The following is a 15673-nucleotide window of genomic DNA, read 5'->3' as shown; positions in this document are numbered from 1 at the left end:
AGTTGCTCACGAAGTGTTGATGGGAACAATTTGAAGAAGAAACATGATACAGGGAAAGCAGAAATTCCATGCGATCCTCATGAGAATAATTTTATATGACTTTAATATATTCAATTCCATTCTAAAGGTTATATCGAGAGGAGGCCTGGGGGGGGCTGCATGCTCGGGGTAAGGGGACTGATTACAGTGGTTTGGTGGTAAAGATGTGTATTTCTAATGGTCAAACCCTTTTCCCGAGCACAGGCTATGGTCAGTGTGTGGCTGAGCTGTGACCTACCCCCATCTCCCTCCCTCCCTCCCCCTCTCTCTCTCCTCCCTCCTCCCTCCCTCTCTTCTCTCTCTTCCTCTCCCCCCTCCTTTCTTTACTTGTGAAGGAGTCTTTTTTTTTTTTTTTCTCTTTTCTTCCTGGACCTTTGTTTTCCTCTTAAGTCATTGCTGAGGTATTTGCAAACCAAGCCAGCACTTATGCTTTATTCACCAAAAGAGAACAAAGCATCTGCAAATAGAAGCGGGCTGATAAACACTGGAAACGCGCGGGCGGAAGTCGGAGGACTCCTTCCTTATCCTCACCTGCCATCGGGCTGCATCCCAACCTCTCTCAACTCTCTCACTCCTCTCATCTGCGAAATGGGGTCAATAGAGGATTTTCTCTGCGAGGTGGGGATGATGGGAGATTAAAAGAGATGACGTGGGCACATCACTCCCAAAAATAAACTCGAATTGAAAGTTAACAATAATATTATGACTTGTGTGGTCACAACAAAAACTTTTCTCCTCCAGCTGTCAGGAACGTCTGGTGAGTTTCACATTCTTGGTCACACCGCCAGCTCCTAGGTTGGAGCTCCAGCACCACTGGAGAGTGCACGGGGCAAGGCCCCTTGGAGAAAGCACAGAAGTACAAGACTCAGCTTGGGCCGTCGAATCTTGGAAAGCCATCTCAAGGAAGAAACAGGATGCCGCTGTCAAGGGAAGGAAAAGGGCCCCACTTCTGGGAATCACTTCTGCTTTTCTGAAGACGAAGAAGGGAAAAAAAAAAAAAGCTCCGATGTTGCAATGTTGGTTTTTTTTTTTCCCAAGGCAGACTCGTGTCCCTAGATGGAGGAAACCCTGACACGCAAACAGGAGATTCTCAGGGCTCCGAGGCCGCGTGGGGAGGGGTGCCCGGTGCTCAGAACCTTGCAGATCTTTGTTGGGGGGGAGCCCCACGTCCCAAGGATAAAAGCGCTGTCCTCCACCCAGGTCGCCCCACTCCGCCCGGTCCCCGCAGACCCCCACGGCGCGGCCAGACCGCGGCGCCTTTAAGGCTTTGCTGGCCGCACATGCTCAGCTCTTTGTGTAGTTGGGAGTTTTGAAGAAAAAGAGAAGAAGCGGTCAGGAGGAGGCTGGGGGCTGGGGGCTGGGGGGGGGGGAGAGCTGCACTTTGGCGGCCGCGGCGTTGCCAGGGCGGCTTCCCCGCGTGGACGTCTCCTCCGTGGGCTCCGCGGCGCGGGCCACACATGGGGGTGGGGGGACACACGATCCCATCCGTGCGGGCCCGGGTGGGCGAGCGAGCGCGGGGGAGTCCCGGGTCCCCGACAGGGGCCGGGCGAGACCACAGCTCCGGAGCCGGGAGGGGGTGAGCGGCCAGGAGCGCGCGAGGCTGCGGGGACGCCCCTGCCCAGCGTGGGCTGCGGCCGCGGGCTCGGCGACTGGCTCCGGCCGGCGGAGGGAAGCCGGCATCCGCGGGGCCCCGGGATGGCTGGACGGCGGGCGGCGGGAGGCTGAGGTCCCCGCTCCCGTTCCCTCCCCCGCTGCTCGCAATGGGCGCGCCCGGCTCGGGGCGGGGTGGGGGAGGTTCCCGCTCGGCCCCGCCCTCCCCGGCGAGCGGCGCTCGGCAGCCCCGGCATTTGGCGCGGGCCGCGGGCGAGGCGGGGCCGTGTGCGTCCCCTCCCCGTCCCCGCCCGGTCCCCTCCCCCTCGGGTCCCCTCCGGAGCGCGGGGCGCCGCGGGGCTCTCGGCTCGGCTCCACGGGGCTGCCGCGCCTGGCCGCGGGGGGAGGGTTCGGCTCGCCCAGGGCAAGGTCAGGGGAGCGGGCGGCGATGCCCGAGCGTTTTGACCGGAGGCAGCCGATCGAAGGCCGCCGCGGCTGGGGACCGTCGCTCGGCACCGGACAGTCGCACGGGGGTCGGAGCCGCTGAGCAGCCGAGGAGCGGCGGCGGTGGTGGCGGCGAGGTCGTCTGCGGCCAGGATCCCGCCCCAAAGCGGCATCCCCTTGCGCGCCCGCGAGCGCAGCCCCGCGGAGCCGCGGCTCCGGGGAGGATGGAGCCTGGGGGCCGGGCCCGCTCGGATGCCCCGCAGCCGGCCGCCCCGGGGATGTGCAGGGCTCGGCCGGCGGGCGGCGGGGGCGCCTCCTCCCGGCCGCTGCTGGACGGGCGCAGCCCGCGGCTGCTGTGCTACGGCTTCCTTTACCTGGCGCTCTGCGCTCAGGTGTCCCAGTGCAAGCCCTGCGAGAGGACCGGCTCCTGCTTTTCGGGTCGCTGTGTCAACTCCACCTGCCTGTGCGACCCAGGCTGGGTGGGGGACCAGTGCCAGCACTGCCAGGGCAGGTTCAAGTAAGTGCCACCGCGGGACATCCCTCCTCCCCCCAACCCCCGACGACCTCAGACCTTCCCTGCCACCGTGGCTCCCTGTCCTGCTGTGACCTCGGGGTCCCCCTCCCCTCGTGCTTCCCCAGCTCCTCTTGCTTCTCGGGAGAGGGGTCCGGGCTGCACCCCCTCCGGCCGCTCGCTGCCCTCCCTGGCTGAGTCCTCAGCGCCTGGTCATCCATCCATCCATCCATCCATCCATCCATCCATCCATCCATCCATCCATCCATCCATCCATCCATCCATCCATCCATCCCTGCGCAGAGCGTTGTCACTCACGGCCATGCTGCCAAACTCCGCCAGTTAGGACCATTTATCTGTTTCTATCAGAAACGGGTGCAAACAAGGCGTGAAACCCCCAACGGACGCTGTGGGGGAGCGAGACGAGGCGTGTCAGGGTTTAAAGTTGCGGCCCAGCCCCTTTCCCCCCTGTAGTCACAGGGTGCTCCTCACGGTTTAGCAATCGTCCAGTGTGGTAGATAGGGTTTTACAGCGGGCGTGCTGCTGCGTTCTGGTACCTTGTGGTGAGCTCTGGGGTCGATCGGTGTCATTCATTCCCGAACAAGTCTGTATACTCTTACCGGGGCGGTATGCTTCCTAGGCAGGATCTGCTGAGAGAAAGCCAGGCAGCAAAATCGAGTTAACTCCATCAAGGTTACGCAGAAAGTGCTGAGTCGTGATTCCAAACCTTCCAGCTTTACTCCAGCATATGCACTTTTTTTTTAAAAAGAGATGTTGGATTTTGATAGGACGGTCTTGGGTTTCCGTGGCGTTTGACAGTAGTGAAGAGTCATTTTGGGTTTTTTCTCACGCTGGAGGTGCTTAGGAGTGTGAGTCGCCGGGGCAAAGATACTTCTCCCTCTTGGTTGATGCTGAATAGATTTCTGCTCTGCCCCCCCCCCCAAAAGAAGGGTGGCTCTGGGCAAAGAAGTTTCTTGAGGCCTTTGGTGCAGTGCTCTTGACAACCTGCAGTGTTTAGGAAGCTTGTCCTGGAGTTCGCCGGCTGATTTGTGGCTGTGAAATTGTTGTTACTTAGATGACTAGTGTTTGTTGTGAAGATGATAGCAAAATCTAGGTGAATTATCTCTGGTGTTTGAGGCAAAGGTAAGGATATGGTTCACACTGTGAGTATAGTCCCGGGTGGTTTCTTCAGAGATCTAATAGCAGCATGCTTTTTTTTTTTTTTTTTTTTTGCTTTCCTCTCTTTCCCCCATTTTTACTGTCGCTGGCTACAACAGTGCAGTGCCCCCTATTCAATGTAAAAACGTTTGTTTAAAAAAACTTAAGTAGATTTTGCTATTTAGTTTGTTGTATGCAAGGGGAGCGGTAGGTAGGTGATATTTTGTAACATTTGTTTGGCGCTGTGGGTGTTCCCCGGTTTCAGAAGTTGGTATGTAAGCTTTAGGAATGCATTTAAAATCATTTGAGAGAGGCACCAAGGGAAAGTTTAGGAATGTTTTACCGTGAGACAAGAGCTCTGATTGATCCATGCCTCATGAGTAGCCTTATTTCCTTTGGCTTCGGTTCATCTGTTAAGAGAGTATCTTGAATGTGTATACCGGGAACAACCAGAAAGGGAAGTCTGCATTCATTTTTCACATTTTTCTACAAAACAGTAAGATTGTTTGATCCACATGTAACTAGTTAGTGAGTCTTGGCTTTTGCGGTGGTGAATCTGCTCCGTTTGTCTAAAGAGGCTGTCCAGTGCTCCAGTTCTGAGAAGCTCCATCCGGTGCCTGTAGTTTGTAGTAGGGACACTTGTGAAAGCTAGGTCAGCAGGCTGTGACTTCAGTTAGATGCTGTCCCACTTACTAAGATAAATCACACAGATCGAGTTAAAAAAGCAGACCACATAACACTGGAAGATAGGTGGATGTTCATGAACCAAATACATTATTGAGTAGAAAGAAGAGTAGGTTTTCGTGGAGGTAGACGATAAGTCCTGAACTTATTATTGGATATTCGTCCGTGGGAAGCTGTAAATCCCACGATTCATTGTGCTCTTGACAAATGCGACTTAGTTTTTCTACGAGACACAAGTTACTAGGGTAAATGTAAGTACTACAGATTTGTGTTTTCTCATGCATACTCTTAGGGGCAAAAGAGGTTTTATCTAATGTCAAAGAATACAGCCACTTAGAAGGACATAGTTGTGCTTGGTGAAGTCCCTTGTGAGCTATGACAGGGTTATTTGAAGGGTTCTCTATCATCTGAAGTCACACGCTGGGAAAGAGCCTGGCTTGGCGTTCTCTGTCCATCAGATATTTCGGAAGTCTTTAGGAAGCCGAGTGATAGCAGCCTTAGAGGTGGTCATGAACAGTGATGGATTAATCCTGCTAAGCAGGTGTCAAAATTAATTGGCGTGTCACCTTAGTCTTTTTCTATTATGGATGTTTCAGCCAGGGAATGAATGCCTTTTTAGATGGGAAGGCTGATGGTTTGGGGGAAGAGACGTCGAAGCGAGCACAGTCTCAGAAGTGATGCTTCACACCCCCTAGCATTGGCTCTAGTCTCTTGTTTGTTTCCCTTTGAACAGAATAAGACATGCACAATTAGAAGACATTTCTGACAAAGGTGAAACAAAGTTAGCATCCATTGTTTTTTTCACTCAAGTTAGGCTCAGGGGGTCAGGCTCAGGAAGCACAATGCTAGTTTCAAATACAATCGAGGCTCCAGTACACTTTAATTGGAATTATGTGTGAGTAGCATTGTAATACGTTAGGCTGGGAAACATTCCAATATAATTTACCTGTATAAATGACAGATGATCTTTTTATTAGAAGCTGGTTAGATTATCTTTGCAGAGCAGTTGACATTTTTATTTGTAAAAAAAAATCGATATTTTGTGTTAAAACTTGGACATTTTCTTCTTACTGTATCTTTGGTTCTTATTACTCTCATCTCCTTGGTGAATCAGAGATTAGAAAAATGTCTCACTATATGTGAATTATTTGTAAATATAGAATTATAAGCACTTACGTATTAGCTCTTTTAAAAATCATTAGCTGTATTCTGTACACAACTCTTAGACCTTCAGGTTAGTCAAATTTGGGTTCTGAGTTTCACATGTTTATAATGAACTTTTTTTTTTTTGTTTTTTTGGGTCAGGGTTTCACTGTGTAATAATAGCCTTGGCTGTCCTGAGACTCACTCATCTGTATACCAGGCTTGTCATGAACTTACAGAGATCTGGGATTAAAGGCTCATGCCACCACCTCCTGGCTGGAATTGTATTTTTAATAACAGTAAAGTAAATATATTCTGTCAGGAAGTAGGATGTTTCCTATCAACAGAGGATGCAGGATTCAAATTCACACTTTTTTTCTAAGCTACTTTCTTTTCTTCCTTTTTGAGACAGGGTCTCTGTGCATACCCCTGACTGTCCTGGACTCGCTCTGTAGACAGAGATCCTCTTGCCTTTGCCTCCCAAGTGCTGGGATTAAAGGTGTGGCCTCCATGCCCAGCCTAAGCTACTAGAACACACTCCTTGCTGAGTGCAGAGAAAGGAGCCCAGACAGGGAGCTCTTGTGGGGTGGACCAAAATCCCACCTGGGATAAGTCAACTTCCTGACCCTGAGAGTCCCCAAGAAATCAAATATTTATTGCTAATTATAGGAGACCTTTGAGTAACTTTAATGTGGAAAATTGAATGTTCTCTATCTTCACTTCCAAGTAAAATTATAGTAGATAATTTATATCGTCATTTGTATTATTAAAATATGTAATCACAGAGTAGGGATTTAAAATAATTTAAATGGACTGTTTCAGTCTAAATTTGTAAAGTTTGTTTCTTTTTTTTTTTGTCTCCATTATTTGGCTTCTTGTTTTCTAAGTTCCTTGTGATTTCATTTTTGTCTCAGGGTTTTACACAGTCCTTGCTTCTCAGAACTCTTCCTGTCTAGTCTTTGCTTGGATAATTACTGTCGAGCCTTCTCATCCTAGCTTAACTACAGGTTTCTAACGGTGGCTTTTCTGACTCCTCAGTCATAGCTTGCTGTATCCTGCTATAGCACAGCTTCTCCAACTTAGTGCTTTCAAAGCAAAGTATTTAGTTATTTTTTTCTTCACAATTTCATTTTTATTTTATTTTGTGGTCCCTCACATTAAACCCAAGCAAGGTCTTACATATGCTTTTCAAGTGTTAGGCTGAATTGCAATGTAAAAATTATTTTTATTTTTTAAAATTGTGTGGTGTGTGCATGCATGCATGTATGTATGTATGTGCATGTATGTGTGGTGTGCATGCGTGTGTATATGTGCATGTGTGTAGTGTGTGCCTGTGCATTTATGTGTGTGCATGCATGTGTGAGTCAAGGAGTCCAGAAGAAGTCTCTAGAGCCCCTGGAGTTGGAGTTACAGGCACTTGTGAGCTCACTAACATCCAGGGTTCTGGGAGCTGAACTCACTTCTTCAGCAAAAAACACTGTGTGTTTGTAACCTCTTATTTCTCTAGCCCTTGAGCTATAATTTGTAATGCACCATTTACTTAAAGTCTATTATTTGGGAAGTTTTGTCTTATGTATATATCTCTGAAGCTACTATCACAGTCATAACGATCATATAAATGGCAGTCACACCCAAAAGTCTTTAATGCCTCCATTCCACTCACATTGCTTCCATTTCTTTAGCAGAGATACCAATCCAGTAAAGACATGATTAGCTGTTTTTTTTTTAGATTAAAGACATTTTATTTTATGATTTTATGTGGATGAGTGTTCTGCCTGGAGGCCTGGCAGGGTGGTGGCCTATCCCCCGGAACTGGAGTCAAGGACATTTAGGAGCTGCCCCTGTGGGTGCTGGAAATTGAATCTGGATCCTGGAAGAGCAGCCAGTGCTCTTAACTGCACAACCATCTCCCCAGCCCCATGTGTTTAATTTTTAAATGGAAGCTATTTTGCAGAGTGATTGCAATCATTTACCTTCCTAAGTCGTATTAGAATGTTTTAGTTAATTCACATCCCCATTAATTCCTGTCTACTTAAATTGTAACAATTCTAATAGAAAAAGTCGTGATGTATCATTGGTCTTTTAAACATCCATTTAGTGTGTGTGTGTGCGCGCGCGCGTGGGCACACAGGTGAGACACGCCATCAGATGGGTAGAGGTCGTGTGATGGCTGCGGGAGTCAGTTCCACCATGGGGTTCTGGGATGGAACTCAGGCTGTCAGCATCATCAGTGAGCGAGCTTCCGAACCCTGCTAAGCCATCTCCCTGGGCTTTGGTTCGCAACCCCTAATGACTGACAGCACTGTCGATACTTACTATCTCATGTGATTGCTGTCTGTTTGTCTTCTTTAGTGAGAAACTTTCAAATCTTGTCCACATTAAGTTTTCTCCCTTACTTTTGAACTTTATGAACTCCTTTATTTGCTGGATAGTGCTTTATCATTTGGAAGTATTTTCTACCATGTTGGGCTTCTCTTCTGTTTTCTTTGTTTTTAATTTGTGTGTATGTGGGTATGTTATCTGGACCTCGTGGGATGACCCTCTTTATTTACTGAAAAGACTTTTTGTGGAATTGGCATGATGTCTTCACTAAGTGTTTGGTAGAATTTACCACTTGTCTGTGACTTACCCTATAGCCAAAAGAAACTTGATGGGTGGGTAGGAGGAGTTATATAACACAATGAATAAAAACCCAGAGTCAGATATTGGAGTTCAAGCTGAAGATCAGAGAAGAAAAACAGCCAGCCACTAGCTTTTACCTCTGCCTCAGGCTAAAATGGCGATCCTGCCTCCAGAAATTCTCAGACTGCAATGCCTTCCCTGTCTTGGAAACTGAGTCTCACATGAGACCCTTGGCTTCTTCCTTTTATGCCTCCCTAGTGCTGGGATTAAAGACCCGAGCTCTGTTTCTCCTTTAGACTGATTCACTTACTCAGCCTGCTTGCTTTTACGACCCATATCCACCCGTCTGGGTGTGACACTGCCCAAGCAGGCTGGAGGCTCCTGTAGCAACTATAAATCAAGAAAACATCCCACAGACACGCGCCTACAGGCCAAGCTCAGGGAGACAGAGGCAGGCAGATCTCTGTGATTTGGAGACCACCCTGGTCTACAACAGCTAGTTCCAGGACAGCCTTCAAAGCCACAGAGAAACCCTGTCTTGAAAATCAAAAAACAAAAAACAAAAAACAAACAAACAAAAAGAGCCGTTATTGAAAAGATAAAAGCTAGCGAGTGTAGTCTACAATGTGAAGAAATGGAATTTTTTTTTTAGTGGAAATGTAAATTGCTTCACCCGTTTTGGAAGTAGTGGGAGGGTTCTTAAGAAAACTGGAAATAGATTGACCATGCTACTCAGCAGTTGCCTGCACTCCTACATTAATGGCGGCGGCAGCAGCAGCAGCACAAATGTGTGGAGAACGTAAGCGCTCATCACAGATGAGCGGGTTAAGACAGTGTCGTGTGTGCACAGGGGGTACTGAAGCTGAATGGGAACTGCATCATTTGCACTGTAAAGGACACTGATGCGAAGGACAGTAAGTGAAAAAGAGTGACAGCTCTGACTGAACTCACTGTGTAGGCTGGGGTGGGAGGGGCAAGGGCGATGATTGGCGGAGGGTGTGATGATTGGCGCATGGGAGGAAGTCCCAGTGTTGGCTTGTACAGCTGGGTGATCTGTGGTTGAAAATGTGTATTTCAAAGCCACTGAAGGTGAATTGAATGTTCTTATCATGCAGGAAGATAAGTATGGGAGGTGAAAGGTGTGTTAATTAGTGCTTTGTGTGTGTATGTGCACGTGTGTGTGTGCACGCATGTGCGAGTGCACAAGTCTGTGTAGGCTTTTGTGCATGTATGTACATTCACATGGAAGCAAGAGGGTAACCCTGTGTATTGTGGTGTTGGTCCTTAAATTCCATCCGCCCTCTTATTTTTGAGATGCTCTCACCAAGGAGGCTAGGCTGAACAGCCAGTGAGCACCAGGGATCTGCCTGTCTCTGCCTCCCCAGTGCTGGGTTCTAGTCAGCATCCCCAGAACCATCTTCCCATCTCCGTAGTGTATATATGTGTGGGAACATCATATTGTACCCAAGAAATACGTACAACTGGTACTTGTCAATGAATGTAAAACAACAGAAAGGGAACCAACAAACTGGTAAATAGTATTTCAACTAGGAAATGTGTTTTAAGCGTCTCTGACTGCATAGATACTTCAGTGGTAAAGTGCCTACCATTACAAGCGTGAGGTCTGCTCTCAGTTCTCAGAACCCACACAAAGGCTGGGCATGCGCGGTAGTGTGTGCTTGCGGGCCAGCAAACCCTAGCAATCTCTCATCTTTGTCCACAAAATAGCCCATGCAGCCACGCAGGTTGTCTTTTAGCCTGGGTGTTGGACTCTGAATTTACGCACCCGTATACCTCTGGTTCTTTGTTCAAGTACTGTACTTTAATGGTAGTTGGGTGTCGTGGTTCACAGTTACAGTCACAATATTCCATGGTCTGCAGCTGGAAGATTTTCATGATTTGCAAGGCCAACCTAAGCTATGCAGCAAGTTCTAGGCTAGCAAGAGCTACGTAGGGAGGGCCTGTCTTAAAGCATTAATGGTTTGAAGATTAGAAGGCCTGTTGCAAATTATGCGTTACTTAAGTTCTGGATATCTCTCCAAAGTGGCAGTATAAGGGTATTAGGAGTGAGAAATAAATGAATTGAAAGCTAGTTGTTTGTGGTCACATATGGTTTTTGAGTTTTAAGACTTGTGTTTTAGAACAGTTCCAGATTGTGAACAAGTTCAAAGTGTAATCAGCTCATTGAGGTGACAGTGGGAAGAACTAAGAGATCGAGAGACTGGACAAAAAAATTGTTCTTACTGTGGGGTGTGAGTGGGTTGTTGCTGCAGGTGTGAGTGTACTGTCACTGCAGGTGTGAGTGGGTTGTTGCAGGTGTGAGTGGGCCGTGACTGCAGGTGTGAGTGGCTGTGACTGCAGGTGTGAGTGGCTGTGACTGCAGGTGTGAGTGGGTTGTCGCTGCAGGTGTGGGTGGGTTGTTGCAGGTGTGAGTGGGCTGTGACTGCAGGTGTGAGTGGCTGTGACTGCAGGTGTGAGTGGGCCGTGACTGCAGGTGTGAGTGGGCCGTGACTGCAGGTGTGAGTGGGCCGTGACTGCAGGTGTGAGTGGGCCGTGACTGCAGGTGTGAGTGGGTTGTTGCAGGTGTGAGTGGGCCGTGACTGCAGGTGTGAGTGGGTTGTGACTGCAGGTGTGAGTGGCTGTGACTGCAGGTGTGAGTGGGTTGTTGCAGGTGTGAGTGGGCCGTGACTGCAGGTGTGAGTGGCTGTGACTGCAGGTGTGAGTGGGCCGTGACTGCAGGTGTGAGTGGGCCGTGACTGCAGGTGTGAGTGGGCCGTGACTGCAGGTGTGAGTGGGTTGTCGCTGCAGGTGTGGGTGGGTTGTTGCAGGTGTGAGTGGGCCGTGACTGCAGGTGTGAGTGGCTGTGACTGCAGGTGTGAGTGGCTGTGACTGCAGGTGTGAGTGGGTTGTTGCAGGTGTGAGTGGGCCGTGACTGCAGGTGTGAGTGGCTGTGACTGCAGGTGTGAGTGGGTTGTTGCAGGTGTGAGTGGGCCGTGACTGCAGGTGTGAGTGGGCCGTGACTGCAGGTGTGAGTGGGTCGTGACTGCAGGTGTGAGTGGGTTGTCGCTGCAGGTGTGGGTGGGTTGTTGCAGGTGTGAGTGGGCGGTGACTGCAGGTGTGAGTGGGCTGTGACTGCAGGTGTGAGTGGGCCGTGACTGCAGGTGTGAGTGGGCTTGAAGCTGGACAGAAGAGGACAGCAGGTGTAGCTTCAGGTGTTCCTGTTGTCCACTTCCTTATGTCCCTCCTCTGAGGAAGAGAGGGTCGGGAATTGTGGTCTCTAGAGTCTGCTTCCTTGGAGGGAAGGGGAATGTCTTCAGCTACAGCCGAGGAACTCGAGGCCGCTCTGGAGTCTCCATCTCTTCACCTGTGGTCACTGGAGGCCGCTCTGGAGTCTCTGGCTCTTCACTATTTCGATGGTGATTTCCATAGTTACCAAGGAGGCATGAAGGTCTGAGTCTGCAGACTTGGTCGTATGCCTTGAGTGACTTGTTTCAGACTGTCCTTTGGCCCTTATGCCTGCCTGTTCTGAGCCTGGGGATAGGCAGGAGTCGGATCTTAGAGTCCCCCCAGCTCTCTTCTGGGCATGCAGACTGACTTAGGCATTCCTGCAGCTTCCTGAGTTCCCTGGCTGCACAGAGCTTTCCCTGGCCCAGTTCTCAGTTCTTAGAAATCCCTGCTGTCAGTTTTCTCCAGCGGGTGCCCCTTCTTGACTTTCCAGATCTCCACACTGCTTTGTCTCTGTCAGGGATCTTGTCCTGTTATTCCTTTTCTTATGATTAATTAAGTTTGGCATTTTCCTGAGGGTTTTTTTTGTTGTTTTTTTGAGAGCTATCTGTCTGTAATGTTTGTTTCTTGGAACATTCTCCTCAGGTTTTGTCGTCTTGAGCTGAGTACCCTGACATTAGTAAGTTGGCATGAATTCCCTTTTTCTCTAATCTTTGAAAGAAACAAACATTTTTTATTATTTCTCATTTAAGTGATGGAAACATTTACCAATGAAGCCATCCGTGCACACGGGTAATTTTTCGTGCCTTGTTGTGACTTACAAACTTCTTTAGCAGATACAGGACTTTTTAGATTTTCTGTTTATCTGTTGTTGGTTTTGCCAAATTAAGTTTTAAAGACTTTTTTTCTGTTTTATGAAACCATCAAACTAATTGACAGGAATTTTTAAATATCCTGTTTTTATATTGAGTTAGTAATAATGTCCCCCCCTTTCCTTCTTGAAAACTAATTTCTTGACAAGTTTGTTAGGAAGTTAGCAACTGTTATTCTATATAAAATACTTCTTATTTGTATACTTTTTTCTTTTTGATGTGCTTTTACTGTTTAAGAATTTCTGTTTTTCTTTTACCATTTCATCCCTACGATTCTTTTTTTTCTTTTGGTTTTTTGAGACAGGGTTTCTCTGTGGCTTTGGAGGCTGCCCTGGAACTCACTCTTGTAGACCAGGCTGGTCTCAAACTCACAGAGATCCGCCTGCCTCTGCCTCCGAGTGCTGGGACTAAAGGCGTGCGCCACCACCACCCGGCCATCCCTACAATTCTTTTTGAATGTGTTCTTGCAGTTCCTTGACTTATAGTTAAGATGCTTATTTTTAGTTTTCCAGGACTCATGTTTAGAGCTACAAACTCTGCTAGGCACTACAAGTCTGCATGTTACAGACTTTAAGAGGTAGTGACTTTAAAATGAGTCAATTAAAATGTTTTCTAGATGACTTTGTGACGTAGAAAGCTGTTTCTTAATTCCCCGCGCTCAGGGCTTTTTAACTTAGGTTCTCCACGCTGTACATGAGCTGCTTGGATTTTGGAAGCATGATTATTGTAGCCAACTTTCACTAATTGATTAAACTGATTGAATTCAGTTCTGGTGTTTCGTATGCTGTGGCCAAAGGACAAGCAGCCACTTCCTTTAAGCCAGAAGTCCTTTTTTTTAACTCCTGTATTTTGAATACAATTGCTGCAGGCTTGGAAGGTTAAAAAGAGGGGGGTGGGGGATGGATGGATCCAGGTCCTAAAGTACGTGTAATTAGAATCCTCTTAACACTCAGGTTTCCACTGGTTTTGTTTGTTTTTTTAATTTGTTTGTTTTTAATTTTGTTTTTAGCTTAAGACTTGAGGGCTATGAAGAAAACCCGTGAGTGGTCATGACCAGACATCCACTCACTTTCTAAGTGTTAGAGAAGTCTCTGGCGTTCACACTGCACCAGAATCAATGTGTGGCTTTTCCTTTAGCACGTCGCTGCGTGTTTTACAGCAGTAAAGTAGCTCCACTGTCTTTAAAAGTTTAGTGTGTGTGTGTGTGCACGTGTGTGTGTGCACATGTGTGTGCGCGCGTGAGCTAGGATAACTTGTTGAAGTTGATTCTCTCCTCCCATGTAGGTCCAGGGATCAAACTCAGGCTGTCTGACGTAGTCACGGGTGCCTTCACCCACTGAGCCGCCTTGCCAAGCCCAATGCCTCTGTCTTTATAATTGCCTTTAGACGAAATTTCTCAAGTGCTAGTATGGATATTGCAAAGCTTACTGCATTAGTGAGTGCAGCCTTGTCTGCTGGTGTAACCCATGTAACACGCGCCTTTGGGAAGGTTCGGAGGCTGAGAGGGAGGACAGAGGACAGTCAGTAGAGGCTGCTAGTCAGCTACCCCAGGGACTGTTGGAGTCCAGTTCCACAGGGAAGCGCTAGGGACGGGCGCACTTAGGTGTTAACGCAGAGAGGCAGGAAGCCTTTGTGTTCCTTAGTTTAGACTCTTTGTTGGCTAAAGGCTGTTCCTGCGAGAGGACAGAGTCATAATCGTGTTTCACCATTTGCAGCAAAATGAGTTTTAGCTGCCAGAGAAGAGTTCTTCAGCAAAGATGCAGATACTTTCCTTAGAAATCAGCCCAGATATCTGGAAATGTAAGGAGGCTGAGAGGGTGTGAGCGTGGCACGGCCAGTCACTGCACACCCATTGTGAGCACAGAGATGTCACTGCACACCCATTGTGAGCACAACGATGTCACTGCACACCCATTGTGAGCACAGAGATGTCACTGCACACCCATTGTGAGCACAAGGATGTCACTGTACACCCATTGTGAGCACAGCGATGTCACTGCACACTCATTGTGGACACAGTGATGTCACTGGTCACTGCACACTCATTGTGAACACAGTGATGTCACTGCAGTCACTGCAGTCATAATGCTACCGTATGCCTATCTTCAACTATCAAGATAACGGCAAATTATTTTATAAAGTCTTACTGAATTATTCCCATGAGAGTTTTTCTCTCTTTTTCTTTGCCAATATTTGGTATTGTCACATTTTGTCTTTCTGTTGAGTGAAAAGTGATATGTTATTGTCAGTTTATTTTGCATGAATTTGGTATTAGTGTGCTTGGCTTTAGTATATTTAGGAATCATAATCTTAACAAAAAATTGTGTGAGTAGTATGATTTGTAGTAGAGATTAGAGTAATAAGAGAGAAAGAACCCCTGAAAGAATGCAGATAGTTCAAAGGAGCAGCCCCTTGTGGCTTATGGCAGAGAGAGAATACTGGGGTTAAGAGTCCTTCCTCACCGGGCGGTGGTGGCGCATGCCTTTAATCCCAGCACTCGGGAGGCAGAGGCAGGCAGATCTCTGTGTGTTCGAGGCCGGGCTGGACCGACAGCCTCCAAAACAATACAGAGAAACCCTGTCTCATAAAAACAAACAAACAAAAAAAGAGTCCTTCCTCACCATCTTAAGTTGACATCTTGTTTGGTGGGCATGGCTGTGACTTAACGAATGGAAAAAGTCCCTTTGGGCTTGCCCAGCAACTGCCCTGGAACTTGCCTTGAAATATTTCATGGGAACCGAGGAAAGCTGTTCATGGAAAGTGTCTCACTCACTGCAGGGACTTTGCTAAAACAATTGGCTGAGAGGAGCCCCCGGGTGGCCGGCTGGCCGTTGCTGGCCACGACATGTTGTGTAGTAACTTAGTGTTGGCAAAACCACACGGGCTGCTTGAACAGTGGGACCAGGAAGCACAACCCTTTTCTCCCCAAGTCTCTTCCAGGACACTTTGTGAACAAAGCATGCCCGCTTACTGAAAAACTCCTTGCCATCTGGCAAAGAAAAACTGTTTGAGGGGCCCAGATCTATTTTCTCACAGTAGGCAAATGGGTGAATGGAAGGTGGGAAGGCACCAGATGGGTGATTGGCTCAGTGTACCCGTCAGAGATTCCGCTTCCAGAAAAGTCTCTTGAACATACCCAGACACACCAATAACAACACAGACCACTGTGTTTATTTGAGAAGATACACTTTGGACAACTAAATAACTTTTTACCACAAATGAGGAAACACGATCCCCAAATCATTGTGTTGATCATTGCTTATATTAATTATAACTTTCCTCTTTTTCTTGTTTTCTTTTGAGATAGGGTTTCTCTGTGTAGCTCTGCTGTCCTGGAACTCTCTCTGTAGACCAGGCTGGCCTTGAACTCACAGAGATCTGCCTG

At 48.0% G+C, this 15673-nt stretch overlaps 1 protein-coding gene and 1 long non-coding RNA gene across 6 annotated transcripts in view; both read left to right on the top strand.

Annotated features, from left to right (window-relative positions):
- The first annotated feature begins 350 nt into the window (after window positions 1-350).
- On the top strand, window positions 351-1025 carry LOC121139147. The gene is made up of 2 exons (XR_005875999.1): window positions 351-657; window positions 781-1025. It is a non-coding gene; the product is annotated as an uncharacterized LOC121139147 (long non-coding RNA).
- Window positions 1026-1918: 893 nt separating this feature from the next.
- Atrnl1 (attractin like 1) overlaps window positions 1919-15673 on the top strand; it is a 538539-nt gene continuing 524784 nt past the window's right edge. For 2 of the 5 annotated variants that reach the window (XM_040742236.1, XM_040742240.1), the window contains exon 1: window positions 1924-2590. In XM_040742236.1, the coding sequence (XP_040598170.1) occupies window positions 2298-2590 (293 nt within the window). In that variant the 5' untranslated portion in view covers window positions 1924-2297. Of the gene's footprint in view, window positions 2591-15673 lie in introns of all 5 variants that reach the window. The other 3 variants (XM_040742256.1, XM_040742234.1, XM_040742230.1) reach the window with 3 other exon arrangements.

This window comes from Mesocricetus auratus, unplaced genomic scaffold, assembly GCF_017639785.1.
Source record: "Mesocricetus auratus isolate SY011 unplaced genomic scaffold, BCM_Maur_2.0 Super-Scaffold_4256, whole genome shotgun sequence".
NCBI classification, from domain to species: domain Eukaryota; kingdom Metazoa; phylum Chordata; class Mammalia; order Rodentia; family Cricetidae; genus Mesocricetus; species Mesocricetus auratus.
This window is presented reverse-complemented; position numbering and strand designations above follow the sequence as displayed.